General features: G+C 48.2%; 2 protein-coding genes across 2 annotated transcripts in view; one reads left to right on the top strand and one right to left on the bottom strand.

Moving 5' to 3' along the window:
- Window positions 1–1,563, top strand: part of LOC137352984 (hypoxia-inducible factor 1-alpha-like) — a 50,806-nt gene extending 49,243 nt beyond the window's left edge. Inside the window, exon 14 of the mRNA XM_068018830.1 lies at window positions 1,129–1,563. Within this exon, the coding sequence (XP_067874931.1) occupies window positions 1,129–1,181 (53 nt within the window). The 3' untranslated portion in view covers window positions 1,182–1,563. The remainder of the gene's footprint in view (window positions 1–1,128) is intronic.
- Window positions 1,556–21,281, bottom strand: nop53 (NOP53 ribosome biogenesis factor). Its single transcript, XM_068018832.1, has 13 exons — window positions 21,061–21,281; window positions 18,849–18,913; window positions 17,677–17,761; window positions 15,438–15,625; window positions 13,294–13,364; window positions 12,185–12,280; window positions 11,577–11,681; window positions 11,204–11,377; window positions 8,936–9,111; window positions 8,047–8,113; window positions 5,796–5,872; window positions 5,048–5,104; window positions 1,556–1,660 (listed from the first exon to the last, which is right to left on the bottom strand). Exons 1-13 carry the CDS (start codon window positions 21,246–21,248, stop codon window positions 1,654–1,656), a joined length of 1,356 nt encoding a protein of 451 aa, XP_067874933.1. The 5' UTR covers window positions 21,249–21,281; the 3' UTR covers window positions 1,556–1,653.
- Window positions 21,282–22,975: the final 1,694 nt, after the last annotated feature.

Raw genomic sequence — 22,975 nt, 5'->3', positions numbered from 1 at the left:
TCCCACTACTATCCTTGATTGGCCCTAATCTAACTCTAGTCATTCTTTTATTCCTGATATACCTATAGAAAGCCTTAGGGTTTTCCTTGATCCTATCCGCCAATGACTTCTCGTGTCCTCTCCTTGCTCTTCTTAGCTCTCCCTTTAGATCCTTCCTGGCTAGCTTGTAACTCTCAAGTGCCCTAACTGAGCCTTCACGTCTCATCCTAACATAAGCCTTCTTCTTCCTCTTGACAGGCGCTTCAACTTCTTTAGTAAACCACGGCTCCCTCGCTCGACAACTTCCTCCCTGCCTGACAGGTACATACTTATCAAGGACACGCAGTAGCTGCTCCTTGAATAAGCTCCACATTTCGATTGTGCCCATCCCCTGCAGTTTCCTTCCCCATCCTACGCATCCCAAATCTTGCCTAATCGCATCATAATTTCCTTTCCCCCAGCTATAATTCTTGCCCTGCGGAGGGTCGAACGTGGGAGGCCAGCCAGGCGTACATTGGAATAATCAAGTTTGGAGGTAACAAAGATGAGGATTTCAGCAGCAAATGAGCTGAGGGAGGGGTGGAATTGGGTGATGTTCTGGAGGTGCAAGTGGGCGGTCTTAGCAATGGCACGGATACAGTCAGATCATCTCAGGGTCAAATACGACACCAAAAACAACACTGAGATTAATCATTTGCCTCACTAGTGTTTGAGGGCTGTTGCATTTCTGTAAATTGTTACTACATTTGCAAAGTAATTCACTGATTTTTATACTACTCGAGACTAAGGTGCTAGTTAAATGTAATGAGAGGACCGATATGGTCTGGATTTTAGGACTGGAGCCTGCAACTGGTGGTTACACAGCCCAGCTTCTGATCTTTATTCTAGTAACCATCAGGCGAGGGTCTGCCATTCAAACACGACTCTGAATGACCTCACAACAGGCTGGAAGCAGTAAGGAACAGGATCTCAGAAATCCGCTGCACCAGGACTAACTTTTGCTCAATCTGCAAGGGTTAGCCACAGACAGAGCAAGGATCTATCGCTGGAACTGGTTTTATGGAAACAACATAATAGTCCCCCTGGAGGGTGGTGGGGGAAATGAAAGGTCACAGACCTGAAACGTTAACTCTGTTTCTCTCTCCACAGACACTGTCAGACCCATGCTGAGTATTTCCAGCACTTTGTTCAGGTGGATGTAAAAGATCTCTCAGAAGAGCAGGGGAGTTTTCCCTGGTGTCCCGGGCCAATATTTATCCCTCAATTAACATCACAAAAAGAAAAATTAACTGATCATTATCACATTGCTGTCTGTGGGGCCTTGCTGTGCTCCCACTGATCAAGGTCCCAGCGGGTGAGGGGTGTCTGTAGAGTCTGCATTCAGCACCTTCATTACAAAACTGGAGATACGTCGTAAAAGTTTGGATGGATGGATGGGTTTGACAAACAATCCCATAGGATAAATTTTCTGAGACTGCAGTTTGTGTTTTACACACACCCTAACAGAAAACAAAGAACCTTCATGAACCAGCCAAAGATGATTACAGAAACAGCGAGTTATCAAAAACGCCATCTGTACATTAAATGCTTCAGACATTTTATTGGTACACCAAGAAAAATATTTTAAACATCAATTTCAGCCATGAGATTCTCCTCTTCTTCCAAGCACAGAGGCTACAACCTGAAAAATAAAGTTTTAAAAAGGTATTTTAATATCAAAATCTGGGAAACACCCAAGAAAATTATGGCAGGACAGGAGTAACAGGGTTTTTAAAGAGAGTTATGATGCTGTATGGGGATTACGGTGTGGGTGCATCATTGTACAATGCAGTACTGATGGCAGCAAAGGGGATAAACTTGAAAAGATGATTTAGGAGCATGGTGGAAGCAGTGCATCACATATAAAAATGTGTGAGCTAAACGGCAGGTTATCCTGAAGCATTCAAACCGATGTGCTCAAAGACCTAGTGACAATACTCAAGGTGCTTTCACTCCTCGGACAGATCCTGCCCTCCAAAGAGGGCAGTTAACATGACAGTACCAATTAGCAGAGACTAGCACTGGCATTTGGACAAGTCTTCAATCTCAAACTTTCCCTCAACACATCAGATAAATAAATGGGATCCCTTTGAGTCTGTAGCTTAAGCTGGAAGCTCTGTAGTCTTGTTGCAGAAACCCATGTTAAGCAGCACTGAAATTTATTTAAATGTAAAGAAGTGCAAACCTTCCTAACTTCAAACACAAATCCAAAACAGGCCGTGTTCCAATTTCAGATAAATTCCAGGTTTGTGACTATTTCCAGTGCAGTTCAGGTGCCCAACATCACACTGCCACCTCATGGCAAGTACTGGAATCACATACAGATCTGCAAATTCAGCCAAATACCCTCCCAATTTATTTAACTTAAGACCCTTTGGCAAAGGACCAGAACAGCAAGATTGATGAGAATGGGAGAGATTGCAAGGTAAACAAAGCAGCGGTGGTTCAGAGGGACCATGCAGGGTTTATAAGGGCTAGATTCTAAGAGGGAGGAAACACTGTGAAATGTTTTGCACTTGAGGTCCTGAATGTATTGAAGATCCTGTTTGGACTCAATGAGAGCAGGGAGTGAGATCTGAAAGGTAGGGGGAAAACAAGAGGTTCATTCAAAGTAGCATTACGTAATAGTAAATAAATGACGGGGGGGGGGGGGGGGGGGAAGGAGGAAAGAAGCTGAAAGCAAGGGGAAAGATCACAAAAGGATAAGGGGTGTTGTGGGTGGGAGGTTCGAATCGGAAACACAGAGAGGAGGCTGGGATGTGAAAAGAACCTCCTACCAGTGAAATAGTTATTTCCAGAATTTATGGAGCGAGTGGAAAGAAATGATCCTAATTTCTTCCAGATGTTGGGACCTTGCTGAGGGAACGAATTGGTTTTGCCACGTTGCTGCAGGACTTTTGGTGTACATAACTAAGAGCCAGCAAGGAAGGAGGGCAGCTCACATCCCCCTGCTTTCAGTACAGAAACTGAAGAGGGCAGATTTATAATCAAATAAAACAAAAGCCAAAAGTTTGGATAAAACTGTTATCAACAAACTGGAGGGTCTGCAACAGAAGCCTGAACAGCTGTTCCACGTTTACAGTGCAGTATTTTTAATGACGTTACTCCCAGACCCTGCTCTTCACCTCTAGACGCCTCGCAGGATTGAGTTTTAAAAATGATTGATTACAACAGATTTTGAAACAATAAATCAGTACAGACCAACACTGCACATTTAGCTGGAAAATTCAAAGTTCTACAAAAATCAGTTTTACCACACACTTCGACAAAAGATTTGTGAAGTTTGGGAGAGGCTCAACGCAGCTCATTTGGAGCTGTAGCTTTGCTACTAAACTGGTGTGAGACATGCCCACGGGGAGTTTGATATCTGTAAACATCAGCCAAGGAGAGAGCTCAATATTATTCATGTGCAGTGCTGCCTCAGTGAGTGCAACGATCTGTGATGTCTGAGTCAGCTGTGGCTCAGTGGGTGTCACACTTGCCTAAGTCACATGGTTGTGGGTTCAAGTCCCACTCCAGCGATTTGAGCATAAAATCTAGGCTGACCCTCGCAGTGCAGCACTGATGGAGTCCTACACTGTCCGAAATGCCATTTTCCGGATGAGGCATTAAACCGAGGCCCCGGCTGCTTTCCAAGATGGACATAAAAGATTCCTTAGCACCATTTCAAAGTGCAGGGGAGTTCTCCCCGATGTCTGGCGCTAATATTTATCCCTCAATCAACAGCACTAAAACAGATTATCTTGTCATGATCACATTGCTGTTTGTGGGAGCTTGCTGTGCGCAAATTGGCTGCTACATTACAACAGTGACTGCATTTCAAAAGGTACTTAATTGGCTGTAAAGTGCTTTGGGATGACCTGCAGTCATGAAAGGTGCTATATAAATGCAAGTCTTGTTTTTTCTTTTGCAAAGTGGTGAGATTCCGTACATGCCAAGGCTCACGGACAGATTAATGTGACAGAGTGAGTGCAGCCTGAACCAGTGTGTACTTCAGTATTTCTCACCTCGCAATCTAATCAGTGCAGACTGGTGCCATGTCACAGGGTAAGGAGATAGAGTACATACTCAGTATGATATTTACATAGCTCCTTTCATAGAAAACATTCCAGAAACAAGAAGAGAGAGCCCAAGACAGGTGTGGGCACTGAATTGCCAAAAAGGTGAGTTTTGTGGAGCCACAAACAATATGTGATATTCACAAAGCCTTTTAGCCGTGTTTTATTTCTTTCATGGGATGTGGGCGTCGCTGGCAAGGCCAGCATTTGTTGCCCATCCCTAATTGCCCTTGACAACAGAGTGACTTGCTAGGCCATTTCAGAGGGCAGTTAAGAGTCAACCACATTGCTGTGGGTCTGGAGTCACATGTAGGCCAGACCAGGTAAGGACAGCAGATTTCCTTCCCTAAAGGAAATTAGTGAACCAAATAAGTTTTTACAACAATCGACAATGGTTTCATGGTACCATTACTGAGACTAACTTCCAATTCCAGATTTTTTAATTAATTGAATTTAAATTCCACCAGCTGCCATGGTGGGGTTTGAACCCGTGTCCCCAGGGCATTAGCCTGGGCGTCTGGATGTTGTAATGTACAGGAACTGGCCAAGAACAGTTTGCTGGACACAAGCAATTTTACCTGGCGTAAGTGTGCAGCAGCTAACTCAGAGACATACAATAACCAGATGTGGACAAACATTCAGGTTTGTTTCAGCACAGGGCCCAACAGGAACACATAACTGTATAAATGAGTAATGTTTGACAAGGTCTGTGGTTACAGTCACGTCCTGAGTCTGACATAGAGCTAGGCAGACTGTTGTGGATCAGTGGGAATTTTGTAGACCTGGATGTGACAAGGCCATCAGTAAAGTGAACTCAGGCCAATGCTAGTCTTTAAAATCTCATACAGTGCAATAGCATGAGACTTCATATCTTGGGATACAGAAATTTGACAGCAGCCTCAGTTAGACACTGCGGGATTAGTAAATAACTAGCTTGGAAGCTGGCCTGAGAGTAGAGGTTGGAGACTTACGTTATTTCTCTGAATGCTCTCTTCTCAACGTATTTTAGCTTGTGCTTCCTCTTGAACCTAAGAAAGGAAAACAATGAACTGAGACTATTGCCAAAACTATTTACTAAAAAAAAACCACACAGAATCTTCTCGCAAAACCAAGGCCCCGTCTGTCCTCTCAGATAGACATAAAAGATCCCATGGTACTATTCGAAGAGGAGCAGGGGCTTTCTCCCCAGTGTCCTGGCCCATTTTTATCCATCATCACACAAAAAGATCATCTGGTCATTTATCACTGCTGTTTGTGGGATCTTACTGCGTGTAAATTTGCTGCCACGTTTCCTACAATACAATAGTGACTACACTTCAAAAGCATTTCATTGGCTGCACAGTGCATTGGGACATCCTGAACCTGTGAAAGGCATTATATGAATGCAAGTTCTTTCTACATACAAGGGTCCAGGCAATGAACGTTAGCAAGCTATTTAACAACAGAAGGCATCACTGCTAGAATTAATTCCATCTTTTCCTCACAGAAACGGGCATTTTCCAATGGAAATCACTGGACAGCAATCAGGTGCTGGTTAATTTTACTCTATTGCCGAGCCCAAGGCACCAAGTCTAATTGGTAAAAGCCCCATTACTGCTCCACCCAAGATGTGTTAAACGTGGACAGACGGGGACCAGGGCTGGGCGGTTCTGTCCTGCCTAACAACATGCAGCTTTTTAAAAAAAAAACAACAATTTTACACGAGTCACATCCACTTACTTCGCTCTCAGTCTTGGTTCGATCAGGTTTCTCTTCTGTAAGCTCTTAAATCGGTCAGCGAGGATACTGCCCTCAGGCTGAGCAGAGCAAAACAAAAATTACATAAGATGTTACAAAGAAACCACGGGCACAGGGGCACGACCACCACTGTTAACACAAGTTATGAATATTAATCCGACGACCTTTAGCAGTCAAAACTCATTAAACCCCACTCCAATTTCAAAATTACAGCCAGTTTAGATAAACAATCTTTTGGTGGCAATGACAGTGATCTTGCTCTGGTCAGAATCTGCCATTTTGGGAAAAGGAAGAGACAGTTAGCACCCAGGGAGACAGCTCCCTAGCGTCGAGTCCAAGTAACGTGTGTGAAAAGCCTGGCTGCACATCTACTTAAATCACCTCAGCTCTTAGCTTCCAAGCTTTGCTTTGGGTCGATCCCCTTGCTGATGCTTCTAGGATCCCAGCAGATACAGCAAACCTCTGAGATCCTCAAGGAATACCAACAGACTCCCAGCAAACCCGCTGAAATACCAACAGACTCCCAGCAAACCCGCTGAATTACCAACAGACTCCCAGCAAACCCGCTGAATTACCAACAGACGCCCAGCAAACCCGCTGAAATACCAACAGACTCCCAGCAAACCCGCTGAAATACCAACAGACTCCCAGCAAACCCGCGGAAATACCAACAGACTCCCAGCAAACCCGCTGAAATACCAACAGACTCCCAGCAAACCCGCTGAAATACCAACAGACTCCCAGCAAACCCGCTGAAATACCAACAGACTCCCAGCAAACCCGCTGAAATACCAACAGACTCCCAGCAAACCCGCTGAAATACCAACATACTCCCAGCAAACCCGCTGAAATACCAACAGACCCCCAGCAAACCCGCTGAAATACCAACAGACCCCCAGCAAACCCGCTGAAATACCAACAGACTCCCAGCAAACCCGCTGAAATACCAACAGACTCCCAGCAAACCCGCTGAAATACCAACATACTCCCAGCAAACCTGCTGAAATACCAACATACTCCCAGCAACCGCCCTCAAGATACCAACACACTCCCCACAAACCCCTCCCAAAATACCAACACACTCCCATAAATTTCCAAAATACCATCACACTCCCCACAAACCCTCCCAAAATACCAACACACTCCCCACAAACCCTCCCAAAATACCATCACACTCCCCACAAACCCTCCCAAAATACCATCACACTCCCTACAAACCCTCCCAAAATACCATCACACTCCCCACAAACCCTCCCAAAATACCATCACACTCCCCACAAACCCTCCCAAAATACCATCACATTCCCCACAAACCCTCCCAAAATACCATCACATTCCCCACAAACCCTCCCAAAATACCATCACACTCCCCACAAACCCTCCCAAAATACCATCACACTCCCCACAAACCCTCCCAAAATACATCACTCTCAGCAAATCTCTCCGCCAAACGCTGACCCACTCCCAGGGACTCCCTGTCCAACTTCCATCAGACAGCATCAGGTACGCAAAGCAAAACACTTACTTGTGGCAGCAGGGAGGATTAAAAGACTAGTAAGACAACGGATAGAGAATCTGAAACACTATGTTCATGGCATGTGATATACCTGGCTTCGCATAGACCGAAATGTAATGACTATGCTGAACTCAGCTTGAAAGCTGGGCCAATGTTCTCTAAATTTGTGCAGATCAGAAGGTTGAGAGTGGCTAATGGAAGAGAAAGTTACGGATAATCACCTCTGCCCTCAGCTCCCAGTGCAAAGCCCACTCGGCAGTGCCTGGGAAACCCTGAGCTATCTTCACATTCCCATCCATGAACAGGAATACTTTGTGCGCAAGGATGGCTCTCGTCACTGGGCAGGGTGGACAAGGTTAATCTGTAGCTTGAAATATACTGCAGCTTTCAGGAGGAGGCAGATTCTGGAGGGAAATGCATAGGTACTTGGCACAGAAAAAAACTGAGATTACGAGAGTGGTAGAGTAATGTGTAGGGAATCTGCAGACATTGGGGCTGGCCAGACAGATCTCAACCTTCCCCTCCGGTTCCCTAACTTGTCACGTTCAGCCTGTAGCCCAGAGAGGTTCATAATCACCACCTACAGGAAAAAGAGCACAGAGGAAGGAAAGAAAGCAAAGGGGGAGAGAGGGCGGAGAGGAGGGAGGGAGGGAATTTATGGGGGTGCAAATCACCAACTTCCAGACAGATTAAAATAAACATCGCAGCAACACCAACCTTTAGAGCCCGCAGTGTACCAGCAAGTTCATCACTCAGCTTTACTTCGAGGTCAGGGTCTTCATATCTAACAAGGGAAACAAACACACTCAGTCAGCACAATCCTCCACCAACAGCACACAGACATTTAAAAATACTGCTTCGCACAATCTAACAGCTGCCAGAGTGAACCTGCACCCGGATTCATCTCAAGATAAAACTCTATTTTCTAGGTTAGTTTAATATACCTTCAAAACTGTTGAAATGCTACGGGATCGACCTCTGCACCAGTCGCCTCTTCCCTGAATCAGCTGGGGGTAACAGCATCTAACACTGAGCCTTACTGACCCAGGCTGTCATGCCCATCTGAAGCAGTACAAAATCAGACAGGGGACAGGACTGGGCACGGAGTCAAATTTCCCCTGCTCTCTCTAAATCAGTGTTACGCTTTTCATTCAAACAAGAATAGCTCCATTTATTACATGGCATCTATTTTCCCGCAATAGTTTCTAGCTCATGGCCATGTGACCCTTCCCGCTAGAACGCAACACCCTCTCCCCCAGCAGGCACATTATATGACCACCCCCACCCAAAGCCAATGCATCATATGGTCCCCTCCCGCCAGCACATCCACCGGCACAGAGTGAATTACCAACACAGACATCAATGACTGTTTTCCTAAAGTGCTGTCCAAAAAGAGAACTAAGTTTCATGTCTGGTTTCCAAAGCAAGTTAGCAGCCCAAGCGACACTGGAGCTGGACAGAGTGGTCAGTGTGAGTGTATTCCGCGGAACAGGCAGAATAGTTGCAGTTTGCTCCACCCAGCCCATCCGCACGCCCACCAGCAGCCTGTGAGGCAGGCGATAACCAGATTCCTTTCCACCCCAAACAACATTTTGAGAACGCTTACTTTAACCGGCCCAGGCGTCGAGGCTTGTTGGCCTCTGCTTTCCGCTTCTCTGCACGCTTGACTTTCTTCTCTGCCAGCTTAAGCTCCAGCTCCTTCACTTCACCCTTGATGGATCGAAGTCGGAACAGATCCTGCTGTTTCTGCCGAGCCTCCTTTTGCTCCTTTAGTCTGTGCTCCTAAAGGTACGGAAGGCACTTTGAGAGAATCAGCCTCACACAGCATGGACAGGTACACAACATTGGCAGTGTAAATCTGAAAGCAGTTACTAGCACCACCTCTAAGGCTAACCAAAGTATTTGATGGTCTTTCAACGATGGTACAATATCCTCTCCATTCTCATCCATCTCCCCTTGCTCGTTCTCCTAGACAATGCATCTAATCTCCAAGATTCCTTACAGCACATCCGAATGAGACAGCATTAAACACATAAGCTCACTCCCACCCTTCTCTCAAAATTCACAGACCTGAAACGTTACCTGTGTTTCTCCACAGATGCTGCCAGACCTGCTGACTAATTCTAGCACCCTCTGTTTTCATTAGTAATCCAGAGACCCAGGCTAATGACCTGGCTCACAGGTTCAAATCCCACCACAGCAGCTGGTGGAATTTAAATTCAATTAATTAATTTAAAAAACTTGGAATTGAAAGTTAGTTTCATGGCACCATTACTGAGACTATCAATTGGCATAAAAACCCATCTGGTTCACGAATGTCCTTTAGGGAAGGAAATCTGCTGTCCTTACCTGGTCTGGCCTACATGTGACTCCAGACCCACAGCAATGTGGTTGCCTTTTAACTGCCCTCTGAAATGGTCTAACAAGCCACTTAGTTGTCAAGGGCAATTAAGGATGGACAACAATGCTGGCCTTGCCAGCCATGCCCACATCACATGAAAGAATAAAAAGAAAACTAAAGTGCTGCCCAACGCTCATTACGACATTAAACTAAATCCGATTATTTCCTCTGCCTTCAGTTCCCATGCCAGCCCACTTGGCAGAGCCTAGGAATCTCTATATTATCCTCACATTCCCAGACAGACGATCCCAGGAATTCTTTCTGCGCAAGGATGTCTCTCATCATCAGGCAGGAAAATAATACGCTTTTTTTTTAATGCATTTTGCCCTAACCAAGATGAGGCATGTTAGCGCTGGGAAACATTTTACATTTCGGGCACCAAACATAAGTAAAAGAAAACTTTCAGATCTTCACCGATTGCAGGTCCTCCAGTTACATGCTGTATGCACATCACTTCTCGAAAATGGCAATTTATATAAAATTATAATGATATATAATGAAAGAGTATTAATTTGGGGAAGGGGGAGAGAGATGAGTAAAAAGGGGTGAAGAAGCAGTTAAAACATTGCCCCTATATTAACATTGTTGGGTCAGAGTTAATGGTGGCATATCAGCATCCAGCTAGCAGCATTTCCCAGAGGCTGCGGAGTAGAACCTGGAAATGTCAGACTGCAGCAGCAGGCTGGAGTCTTCTGAGGTTATAAGTGTGGCACATTGAACGGGCAAAGAGAGAGCGCTCTACGCTACACTTATCTTTACCATGCTTATCCATGTCAGTAAAAGATGTTCTCTGATGGCTGCTCAAAGGATAGAGTCATAGAGTTATACAGCACAGAAACAGGCCCTTTAGCCCATCGTGTCTGTGCCGGCCATCAAGCACCTAACTATTCTAATCCCATTTTCCAGCACTTGGCCTGTAGCCTAGTATTCTATGGCGTTTCAAGTGCTCATCTAAATACTTTTTAGATGTTGCGAGGGTTCCTGCCTCTACCACCTCTTCAGGTGGTGCGTTCCAGATTCCAACCACCCTCTGAGTGAATTTCTTTTTACCTCAAATCCCCTCTAAACCTCCTGCCCCTTACCTTAAATGCAGACAGATTTTTCTTTTTAGGATAATTAAAAAGGATTTGATATAGAGAGAGAGAGAGAGTAACTATTTCCTCGGGTGGGGGGGGGGGGGGGAGGGGGGAGGGACAGGTAGCCCAGAAACAGGGAGCATAACCTTAAAATTCGAGCTAGGCCATTCAGGGGTGATGTCAGGAAGCATTTCTGGAACCTCTCTCCCACAAAAAGCTGTTAAGGCTGGGAGTCAGTTGAAACTTTCAAAGCTGAGATTAATGTAAAGGTATTAAGGGTTACTGAATCAAGGCAGGTGGATTGAGTTAAGACACAGATCAGCCATGATCTCATTGAATGGTGGAACAGGCTCGAGGGGTTGAATTAACTCCTCCTGTTTCTATGTTCCACACCCACCAGTTTTTTGATTCTTTTTTCTTTTTTCCGTTCCTTTTCAGTTTTCTTCTCGCAACTAACGGCATTCCACACTGGTCCGCCTTCAGCCTCCACGTCAGGTTTGGGACGTTCTCCTTGCTCTTCACCATCCGAATCCACCAATAGACCTTGGCACAGTTCCTGGAATACCGTTTCCTGCAAGCACAAGAGGAGCAGCCAGTCAGAATTGGACCAGATTCCTGCACCAGCACTGAGTCACCAACAACCAGCCAGAACCACAACAGATTTTGGTGAGGAATAAAAGAAGAAAAAAAGCAGGAACTCATCTGAACTAGTTTTTCAAATTCCCGTGGAACCGTGTCCCGGAAAGGAGAAGGTAGAAAAAAACTCCTACCTCTGTTGGGAGCTCATCTGGGGATGGAAAGGCCACTTGTCGATTAATCTTCTCCTCAGTTCTTAGCTTCTTAACTTCAACTTCATGAGCTTCACGTAGCAGGGCCTGTGGTGACAAGTTTTACAAATATATAAATGTGCAACAATAATTCAATAGCAAATCACTCTCATTGGCTGTAAAACCAGTAAATTTAGTTCTCAAGTGAAAATTATGCGAATGTATTTACATCTGATAAAAGTATATTTATCCGAAGTGTTAAAGCAATAATCATCTTTCACCAGGAGGATCCTTTATAATAAAAGCCCCACCTTTACTTTAATTAAACTCCTAAGCCCTTAAACTGACCGAGAAGCCTCTTCTCATTGAGATATATGAGGCATGAAGCAGCAATCTATGACTCTAACTGCTACAAATATACAGTCTGACAAAGTTTGTTTGAAAGAGCTGGCACAGATACGAAGGGCTGAATGGCCTCCTCTGTGCTCTAAGATTTGTTTCCAGCAACCTCTGTTTTCTATTTCTAGCTTTGTGCAGTTGTAATTCTGTCGCCATCTGAGACGATACATTTGCAACCAGGAAGGAAATAAATGTTGGAATAAGCCACGTACCTGATGAGATTCAAACGTGGGATTATACGAGCCGCCCGGTGCAATCACTTCTATCGCCGATACCTGGGATGGTTTTTGGTTCAGCTTCTGTGGGCGCTATTTAAAATAAACACAGTTTGAAGGTAACAGCACCCTTCATCCCTAAGTACAAAAAAAAAAATCGGTTTCCTTTGTGGGGGAGTCGTAACGAAATTGAAAGCACATTTCATATTTTACTAAAGCTGAAGAAATCTCCCCCTTGCTCACTGTGTGGGCACCAGCTTGTTTAATATTGAAACTGCACCAAGCCACTGCACTCTAATTGTTGTCCTAAGACATTGCATGTGCAATATTCTTAGTTTAAAGTCTCTAACAACAACTTGCCTTTATATAACACCTTTAACATAGCGAAATGTCCCAAAACAGTTCACGGAGCTTTATCAGACATAATTCGACACCGAGACATATAAGGAGATAGTAGGACATGTGATGGGAAGATTGGTTAAACGGACATATTTTAAGGAGGGCCTTAATGGAGGACAGGTGGAGAGGCTAGAGAGCTTAGGGCCCAGGCAGCTGAAGATGTGATAGTCTCAGAAAGAGAGGCAGCTCCTTACTGATTTGTTTTCTCCTCTCAATCCCAACCCCCGGGGACACTGTGCCACAACTCCAAACAGAACCACGAGTTTCTGTCTCTATTTTTGCAGACACACAGAGGCTGCCACTGTGACAACAGGAACCTTTCTGAACAAAAACAGCTTCTCAGATGGTTCCACGATTGCAGTCCTGCAGAAAACTGTCCCAGCAGAAGTGCCTCTCTGTGCAGCAATGTATGCAGCAATAAAAGTGTGCAGGCGCTATTCTGTTACACAGCAGCAAGTGCACATAGACAAGGTCAAAGGCGGACAATTGGAGGTGAGGGAACAGATCAGCCATGATCTAACTGAAAGGAGGAAAAGGTGCTAAATGGCCTCCTTCTGTTCACGTAGTGTCTCAATCCTGCAGTGATAGAGGGAGTGAATGATGTGTTGCTGTGCTGACTTACTCCTATCACTGTAGGTATACCTCACTCAGTCACTGCTGAAAAACCTTACCTAATTACAGCAGGTTTGCAACTCTCAGACACTAACCTTAATCCTTTTCTTCTTGGTCTGTTCCAGGAACCATGTGTCTTTGCCTTCTAGCTCCTTGTCTAGGGGACCTCAAAAGAAACAGCTGATCAGCACTAAAAGGTTCAGCAACGACAGACAAACATGGATGAGTAGAGAATGTGCATAATATAGAGTGAAGCTTAAACAGCTTCCTGATAACATTGCAATTCCCACTATACATCCCTCACTTGGTATTCCAAAGGTCACTGAGCAAGGACAATCATCAGTGCGAATGTGAGCCACACTGACTGTAAGCACTTTGGTCTGATTTCTCAGCAACCAGAGGAGCAACAAGGAATGCTGCAGTGAACCCTAGAGGTTTCTGGGCTGGGCAACTGGAAAAGAAATCTGTGCCCAATCTCTTTCTGCCAAGAGCAAAATAAAGGCCTGCTGCCTGACCCGAACCCGACAGGACCCGACGACATGTGTCGGGTTCGGGTCGGGTCGAGCCCCGCTTCTGAGTCCGGCTTTTGGGTTCAGGTCGGACCGGGTCAGGTCTGTGTGGGGCCGGACACACACGGTAAGTGTTCTGCCAGTAAGTATTAAAAATAAAAAAACTTACCTGAGCTGGGAGTCAGGGACGAAACTGAGTCTGCGCAGTGAGCAAGTGATGTCTCACGCATGCGCTGCAGCTTCCTGGAGGTTCCAAGTCTGAAGGTAAGTAAAGGGATGGTCGGGTTGGTTGAGTCGGGGTCAAGCTCGGGTCGGGTGCGGGGCAAAATTGGAGGGACACGGGCCGGGGTCAGGCTCGGGTCTGCTTTGGATCGGTCAGGTTTGGGTCGTGTTCTTTTTCGCAACCTGAGCAGGCCTTTACAGCAAAATACTAAAGATACTGGAAATCTGAAATAAAACTCCTCAGATACTGTCCACAAGCAGCAAGACCTGGGCAACATTCAGGCTTGGGCTGATAAGCAGCAAGTAGCATTTGTGCCACACAAGTGTCAGGCACTGATGATCTCCAATCAGAGAGAATCTAACCACCTCCCCTTGACATTCAATGGTATTACCATCGCTGAATTCCCCCACCATCAACATCCTGGGGATTACCATTAACCAGAAACTGAACTGGACCAGCCATATAAGTATTGTGACTACAAGAGCAGATCAGAGGCTGGGAATTCTGCAGCGAGCAACGCACCTCCTGACTCCCCAAAGCCTATCCAACATCTACAATGCACGTCAGGAGTGTGATGGAATACTCTCCACTTGTCTGGATGAGTGAGGCTCCAACAACACTCAAGAAACTCAACACCATCCAGGACAAAACAGCCCGCATGATTGGCACACCATCTACCACCGCGCACAGTGGCAGCAGTGTGTACCACATACAAGATGCTCTGCAGCAATTCGCCAAAGCTTCTTCAACAGCACCTTCCAAACCCATGGCCTCTACCACCTAGAAGGACAAGGGCAGCAGAAGCATGGGAACCCCACCACCTGCAAGTTCCCCAAGTCACACACCATCCTGACTTGGAACTATATCGCCGTTCCTTCACTGTCACTGGGTCAAAATCCTGGAACTCCCTTCCTAACAGCACTGTGGGTAAGCCAACACCATAAAGACCGCAGTGGTTCAAGAAGGCAGCTCACCAACACCTTCTCAAAGGCAATTAAGGATGGGCAACAAATGGTGGCCTAGCCAGCAACACTCACATCACATGAAAGAATAAAAAAAAAAATACTGGAAACACTTAGCAGGACAAGCAATAACTGTGGTGACAGAAACACAGTTAATGTTTCAGGTCAATGACCCGATTCTTTTCAGCTCTGATGAAAGTTCATTGACCTGAAACATGAACACGGTTTCTCTCTCTGCAAGTGTTGCCTGACCTGGAGTGTTTTCCACATTTTCCGTTTCCTGATCTCATTCTAGAAAACCAGGGCAGCATTGGGATTAGGTTGGGACAGTTCCCCCCCCATTGGAAAACAGCTTGCCAACATTCCCTGCCGAGCTCGCACCTGAAGAGAGTCCATTTGGCGAAAGTATCAGTGGCCTGTGTGGGTGGAACTGACCCCGTTGCGAGGCCGCACCTCCCGATGATAAGAGGGAAATTGCAACACAGGCATTCGAGGCGAAGCACAGTCCAGGTGCATGGTATAAAGACGCTGGGCTCCAATCTTACTTGTGTTTGACCACAGATTGTAGAAGTCTCTGTCGGGATTGTTGTTAGGAATGGGTTTGGTCTTCACCACGGGTTTCTGAAGCCTAGCGTAGAGCAGCCGCTGTTTCCGGGGGACAATTCCGAAACGCTTCTCCCTTTCTGCTTTCCTTCTCAGCTTCCGGCTGTTGGGAATTTGATGTGCTAAAATACTGGAGAAAATAGAGTTATTAAAAAAAAAATCTCTTACTTTTAAAAGAAATCTAGGTAGAAGATTATGATAAAATACTAGTTTCCAAAAAAAAATCTTGATCCTTGCAAAAGTAACAAGTTGGAAAAGTCGTTTATCCCAGCTTTCTGATTTGGATTTAAAGTGAGGGGTCAGAGGTGAAAAGCACCTCCCAGTTCCTGATAAATTCTCAGGACAGTAAATGGTCCACAGGTTCAACTGTTCAATTAGAATGTACAAACACACCCTCAGGCCTAAAAAAAATTTGGCACAGGGCACCTTCCCATTCCATCTCTCCAAAGCTGCTAATTCTATTCATATACGTTCAAATGGTGTAGAAGCCCAGTAATTAGCTGAGAAAAACAGGGATGTGTGCTAGGTCATTACTTTTCCTGTTTCTAAACTTTTAAGTACTGGTACAACCTCTGTTAGCACTAAATGTACATAACCCACAGATACCAACAGTCCACAGAAAAAGATTATATATAACCCTTCCTTAGGGATGCTCAAAAGCCACCACAGATATTGCTCCAGTTACCAGTACCGTAGCCCAGTTATACAGTGACAGACTTGTCCCCACCAGTACTGTACCCACGTGTTATGAAGTGACAGACCTGTCCCCACCAGTACCGTACCCAGTGTTATACAGTGACAGACCTGCCCCCATCAGCACTGTACCCCAGCGTTAATCAGTGACAGACTTGTCCCCACCAGTACTGTACCCGTGTTATACAGTGACAGACCTGTACCCACCAGTACTGTACCCACGTGTTATGAAGTGACAGACCTGTCCCCACCAGTACCGTACCCAGTGTTATACAGTGACAGACCTGTCCCCATCAGCACTGTACCCCAGCGTTAATCAGTGACAGACTTGTCCCCACCAGTACTGTACCCGTGTTATACAGTGACAGACCTGTCCCCATCAGCACTGTACCCACGTGTTATGAAGTGACAGACCTGTCCCCACCAGTACCGTACCCAGTGTTATACAGTGACAGACCTGCCCCCATCAGCACTGTACCCCAGCGTTAATCAGTGACAGACTTGTCCCCACCAGTACTGTACCCGTGTTATACAGTGACAGACCTGTACCCACCAGTACTGTACCCACGTGTTATGAAGTGACAGACCTGTCCCCACCAGTACCGTACCCAGTGTTATACAGTGACAGACCTGTCCCCATCAGCACTGTACCCCAGCGTTAATCAGTGACAGACTTGTCCCCACCAGTACTGTACCCGTGTTATACAGTGACAGACCTGTCCCCATCAGCACTGTACCCCAGCGTTAATCAGTGACAGACTTGTCCCCACCAGTACTGTACCCGTGTTATACAGTGACAGACCTGTACCCACCAGTACTGTACCCCAGTGTTATACAGTGACAGACCTGTACCCACCAGTACTGTACCCCAGTGTTATACAGTGACAGACCTGTCCCCACCACCATTGTACCCCAATGTTACTTAGGGACAGACTTGTCCCCACCAGTACTGTACTCCAGTGTTATACAGGGACAAACCTGAACTTCCCAGTACTGTACCCCAGTGTTACACAGTGACAGACCTGTGTCTACCAGTACTGTACCCCAGTGTTATACAGTGACAGACCTCTCCCCACCAGTTCTGTAACCGTGTTATATAGTGACAGACCTCTCCCCACTGGTACTGTACTAGTGTTATACAGTGACAGACCTGTACCCACAAGTACTATACCTCAGTGTTATACAGTGACAGACCTGAACCCCCCCCTCCCAGTAGTGTTTCTCAGTGTTATACAGTGACAGACCTGCACCCACCAGTATGTACCCTAGTTTTATACAGTGACAGACCTGTCCCCACCACTATTGTACCCCAATGTTATTTAGGGTCAGACCTGTACCCACCACTACTATACCCCAGAGTTATATACAAACATATATATATTGAAAACCTCCAGCTCTGTGAGGGTTTTTTATATCATATCTGCAATAAAGAAAATCTCTCAGTTATTCACAAAGTGAAATCCAATACAAATGCTGTCAGACACTCACTCTTTGGGAGCTGCCACCTTGGAGTCTGACTGTAGAATTAGGTCGATTCGCAGAGGCTTCAATTTTCCTTTATTTTGGATCAGATCTACGGAAAAAAAAAATTATCTCCATTCACCAGGAAAGAATTTAAAAATCTGGAGAAGGGACACACTCCCTGATGTATTTCCTGCATTTTCTAGTTTTCGTCATTTTCAGGATAAAGAAGCAAAGCTGTCATTTACCCAGATGCCCTGAGAAGGTGGCGGTGATTTGATACAACTGAGTAGCTCACTAGGCCACTTCAGAGGGTAGTTAACATTCAAGAGGGGCTGGAGTTACAAATAGGCCAGACTTTGTAAGAACAGGAGGTTCCATTTTAGGTTCGTACAATAATCCCAATAACTTCATGGTCACATCTATTGATACCAGCTTTTGGAAAACTGAATTCAAATTCTTGAACTGCCATGATGGAGTTTGAGGTTAAATTGTCTAGATTCCAAGTCCAGTAGCATAAACATTACACTATTCCATCTGATTGACTTTCCCTGGCACCTTACACTGATGATTAAAAAAGCTTTTGGAATTCGCTTTGCCTTCACAACTCATTCATAAACTGAGTCCTAGGATCCTGTAGGTAGCACTCCCACTTTGCCAAAAAGTTGTGGGTTCAAATCCCACCCCAAAGAATTGCATTTCTATAGTGCCTTTCACAACCTCAGGACATCCCAAAGCACTTCACAGCCAATTAAGTACTTTTGAAGTGCAGGAAACACGGCAGCTAATTTACACACAGCAAGATCCCACAAACAGCAACGTGATAATGAGCACACCATTTGATTTAGTGATGCTGGTTGAGGGATGAACACTGGCCCAGGACACTGGGAAGAGTTCCCCTGCTCTTCCTCAAATACTAACTGCAGGATTTTTTATATCAATCTGAGAGGGCAGATAGAGTTTGTTTTAACAGCATTTTCTGACGGTGCAGCTCTTCCTCAGTCCTGCACCAGGAATACCAGCCTAGATTATGTGCTCAAGTGTCTGGAGTGGGACTTAAACCCACCATCTTCGGACTCAGGAGGCAAGAATGCCTCCCACTGAGCCACAGAGTCAATGGTAATGAGTCTATGTAATCGCAGCTGTGAGAATCCGTGAAGATATCTGGGAAACTTCCATCAGACAGAACAGTTTCTCACCTTTCTTTTCGTCTCCTGTGTCAACGAAGAACAGGCTGTCGTCGGTCTTTTCACACACAAGACCACTGAAAATAAGAACAGATTTATGAGACAATTCACATTTAGACCAGCACAGAAACATTTAACACCCTAGAGCCAAAAAATTCTCCATTTAACTATCCTCCTGCAGTGTTACCAACCATTTGCTGAGGGCCACAATCCCAACAATGGACTCAAGTCATACCTCACAGAACGCCACAGTCAAGTCCTCCTCATTCCACCCAAAGAATGCCAGTTCCCAGCTTTAATAGAATAACTTCAACTTATGCATCACAGTCAATATATTTAGTAATTGGCTGTACCGACCAGTACTGTACCCCAGTGTGTTTTACAGGGACAGACCTGTACCCCAGTGTTACACAGAGACGGAGGGGGGAGGGGATAGGGGGGGGGGGGGGGGAGATGGGGGAGGGGGGATATGAGGGAGATGGATGGGGGAGGGGGGATATGAGGGAGATGGATGGGGGAGGGGGGATATGAGGGAGATGGATGGGGGAGGGGGGATATGAGGGAGATGGATGGGAGACGGGGGATATGAGGGAGATGGATGGGGGGGGAGATGGATGGGGGACGGGGGGGGGAGATGGATGGGGGACGGGGGGGGAGATGGATGGGGGATGGGGGGGGGAGATGGATGGGGGACGGGGGGGGGGAGATGGATGGGGGACGGGGGGGGGGAGATGGATGGGGGACGGGGGGGGGGGAGATGGATGGGGGACGGGGGGGGGGAGATGGATGGGGGACCGGGGGGGGGAGATGGATGGGGGACGGGGGGGGGGGGGGAGATGGATGGGGGATGGGGGGGGAGATGGATGGGGGACGGGGGGGGAGATGGATGGGGGACGGGGGGGAGATGGATGGGGGACGGGGGGGGAGATGGATGGGGGACGGGGGGGGAGATGGATGGGGGACGGGGGGGGGAGATGGATGGGGGACGGGGGGGGGAGATGGATGGGGGACGGGGGGGGGAGATGGATGGGGGACGGGGGGGGGAGATGGATGGGGGACGGGGGGGGAGATGGATGGGGGACGGGGGGGGAGATGGATGGGGGACGGGGGGGGAGATGGATGGGGGACGGGGGGGGGGGGGAGATGGATGGGGGACGGGGGGGGGGGAGATGGATGGGGGACGGGGGGGGGGGGAGATGGATGGGGGACGGGGGGGGGGGAGATGGATGGGGGACGGGGGGGGGGGGGAGATGGATGGGGGACGGGGGGGGGGGAGATGGATGGGGGACGGGGGGGGGGGGAGATGGATGGGGGACGGGGGGGGGGGGAGATGGATGGGGGACGGGGGGGGGGGGAGATGGATGGGGGACGGGGGGGGGGGGGAGATGGATGGGGGACGGGGAGATGGATGGGGGACGGGGGGGGAGATGGATGGGGGACGGGGGACGGGGGGGGGGGGGAGATGAATGGGGGACGGGGGGGGGAGATGGATGGGGGACGGGGGTGGGGGAGATGGATGGGGGACGGGGGGGGGGGAGAGAGATGGATGGGGGACGGGGGGGGGGAGAGAGATGGATGGGGGACGGGGGGGGGGGGGGAGATGGATGGGGGGGGGGAGATGGATGGGGGACGGGGGGGGAGATGGATGGGGGACGGGGGGGGAGATGGATGGGGGACGGGGGGGGAGATGGATGGGGGACGGGGGGGGGGGGGAGATGGATGGGGGACGGGGGGGGGAGATGGATGGGGGACGGGGGGGGGAGATGGATGGGGGACGGGGGGGGGAGATGGATGGGGGACGGGGGGGGGGGGGAGAGAGATGGATGGGGGACGGGGGGGGGGGGAGAGAGATGGATGGGGGACGGGGGGGGGGGAGATGGATGGGGGGGGGGAGATGGATGGGGGACGGGGGGGGAGATGGATGGGGGACGGGGGGGAGATGGATGGGGGACGGGGGGGGAGATGGATGGGGGACGGGGGGGGAGATGGATGGGGGACGGGGGGGGAGATGGATGGGGGACGGGGGGGGAGATGGATGGGGGACGGGGGGGGAGATGGATGGGGGACGGGGGGGGAGATGGATGGGGGACATGGGGGGGGAGATGGATGGGGGACGGGGGGGGAGATGGACGGGGGGGGGGGGGAGATGGGAGAGAGGGGGGGAGAAGAGGGGGGGGAGTTTCTGTGCTGAGGGGAGTCTCCCTCTCCCCCATCCCGCACTGACCCGACCGTCCGCTCCTGCAGCCGCACATCCTCCAGAAACGCCTCCACCTCAGTTACGTCGCTGTGTTTGCTCCAGTTCTTCTTCTTGTTCTTGTTGAGCCGCGTGCGGCGCTGCTTGTGGCGGGGCAACGCCGAGCCTGAGGCCGGGTTGAGGGTGAGGAAAGCCGAAGCCTCCGCTGCCGCCGCCATGACAGCGAGAGAGAGAGAACGCGTGTGGCCAGCGGCCGCACATTCATCACCAACAACAACAATACTCTTCCCGGGGGTAGAACCCAGCAGCTTTCTCAATAAAATAATTCTTTATATTTAAAGCACCAGGCAGCTCGTCACAGACAGCACAGTTTAATATTAATAACAGCACTTTCGACTGGCGGACCCAGCCTCCCAAACCAGCGCCGCCTGTAGGGCGGCCGCTCGGTCCTCCCGCAGCCGCAGCCGCAGCCCTGGCTGGAGCCACTCAGCTCAGGAGAGGGAGGAATACAATGAACGATCCAGGGCGGTGAACTTGTATTCGAAATGGCAAAAAGTGGGAGATCAACCAAATTTTGACCAGAGGCAGGGGGAGGGGGAGGGGGAGGGGGAGGAAAGTCCAAAAGGGAGGGTCTGTGATAGCTGTTTTACTGAGCTTGTCAGGGCAACTGAACTACATTCTCACATTCCAATCCTACTCCTCAACCCACAGAATAAGTGCAGAGGTAACGAAGCATTACATCAAACAATATGGAAAGTGGCTATATGGCCCATCGTGTCTGTTTTCACCAGAACAAATACAAACTAATCCCACTGCTCCGCGCTCTGCCGCAGCACTCACTTCGATATTACAGAATGAGTGTGGGGTATATCAGAGTGTTACAGTGAGGGGTGTGGGGTATATCAGAGTGTTACAGTGAGAGGTGTGGGGTATATCAGAGTGTTACAGTGAGGGGTGTGGGATATATCAGAGTGTTACAGTGAGGGGTGTGGGGTATATCAGAGTGTAACAGTGAGGGGTGGGGGATATATCAGAGTTACAGTGAGGGGTGTGGGGTATATCAGTGTGTTACAGTGAGGGGTGTGGGGTATATCAGAGTGTTACAGTGAGGGGTGTGGGGTATATCAGAGTGTTACAGTGAGGGGTGTGGGGTATATCAGAGTGTTACAGTGAGGGGTGTGGGGTACATCAGAGTGTTACAGTGAGGGGTGTGGGGTATATCAGAGTGTTACAGTGAGGGGTGTGGGGTATATCAGAGTGTTACAGTGAGGGGTGTGGGGTATATCAGAGTGTTACAGTGAGGGGTGTGGGGTATATCAGTGTGTTACAGTGAGGGGTGTGGGGTATATCAGAGTGTTACAGTGAGGGGTGTGGGGTATATCAGAGTGTTACAGTGAGGGGTGTGGGGTATATCAGAGTGTTACAGTGAGGGGTGTGGGGTACATCAGAGTGTTACAGTGAGGGGTGTGGGGTATATCAGAGTGTTACAGTGAGGGGTGTGGGGTATATCAGAGTGTTACAGTGAGAGGTGTGGGGTATATCAGAGTGTTACAGTGAGGGGTGTGGGATATATCAGAGTGTTACGGTGAGGGGTGTGGGGTATATCAGAGTGTTACGGTGAGGGGTGTGGGGTATATCAGAGTGTTACAGTGAGGGGTGTGGGGTATATCAGTGTGTTACAGTGAGGAGTGTGGGATATATCAGTGTGTTACAGTGAGGGGTGTGGGGTATATCAGTGTGTTACAGTGAGGGGTGTGGGGTATATCAGTGTGTTACAGTGAGGAGTGTGGGATATATCAGAGTGTTACAGTGAGGGGTGTGGGATATATCAGAATGTTACAGTGAGGGGTGTGGGGTATATCAGAGTGTTACAGTGAGGGGTGTGGGATATATCAGAGTGTTACAGTGAGGGGTGTGGGGTATATCAGAGTGTTACAGTGAGGGG

This window comes from Heterodontus francisci, chromosome 40, assembly GCF_036365525.1.
Source record: "Heterodontus francisci isolate sHetFra1 chromosome 40, sHetFra1.hap1, whole genome shotgun sequence".
Classification (NCBI taxonomy): domain Eukaryota; kingdom Metazoa; phylum Chordata; class Chondrichthyes; order Heterodontiformes; family Heterodontidae; genus Heterodontus; species Heterodontus francisci.
The sequence above is the reverse complement of the archived record's forward strand: the minus strand, read 5'-3'. Positions and strand labels throughout refer to the sequence as shown.

Excerpts from the sequence above, each read along its gene's own strand:
- nop53 (XM_068018832.1), bottom strand. The coding sequence starts at position 21,248 with ATGGCGGCGGCAGCGGAGGCTTCGGCTTTCCTCACCCTCAACCCGGCC. Across the intron at positions 11,682-12,184 it reads CCACGTTTGAATCTCATCAG|GCCCTGCTACGTGAAGCTCA; the intron begins GTACGTGGCTTA and ends TTGTCACCACAG. Across the intron at positions 11,378-11,576 it reads CAGATGAGCTCCCAACAGAG|GAAACGGTATTCCAGGAACT; the intron begins GTAGGAGTTTTT and ends TTGTGCTTGCAG.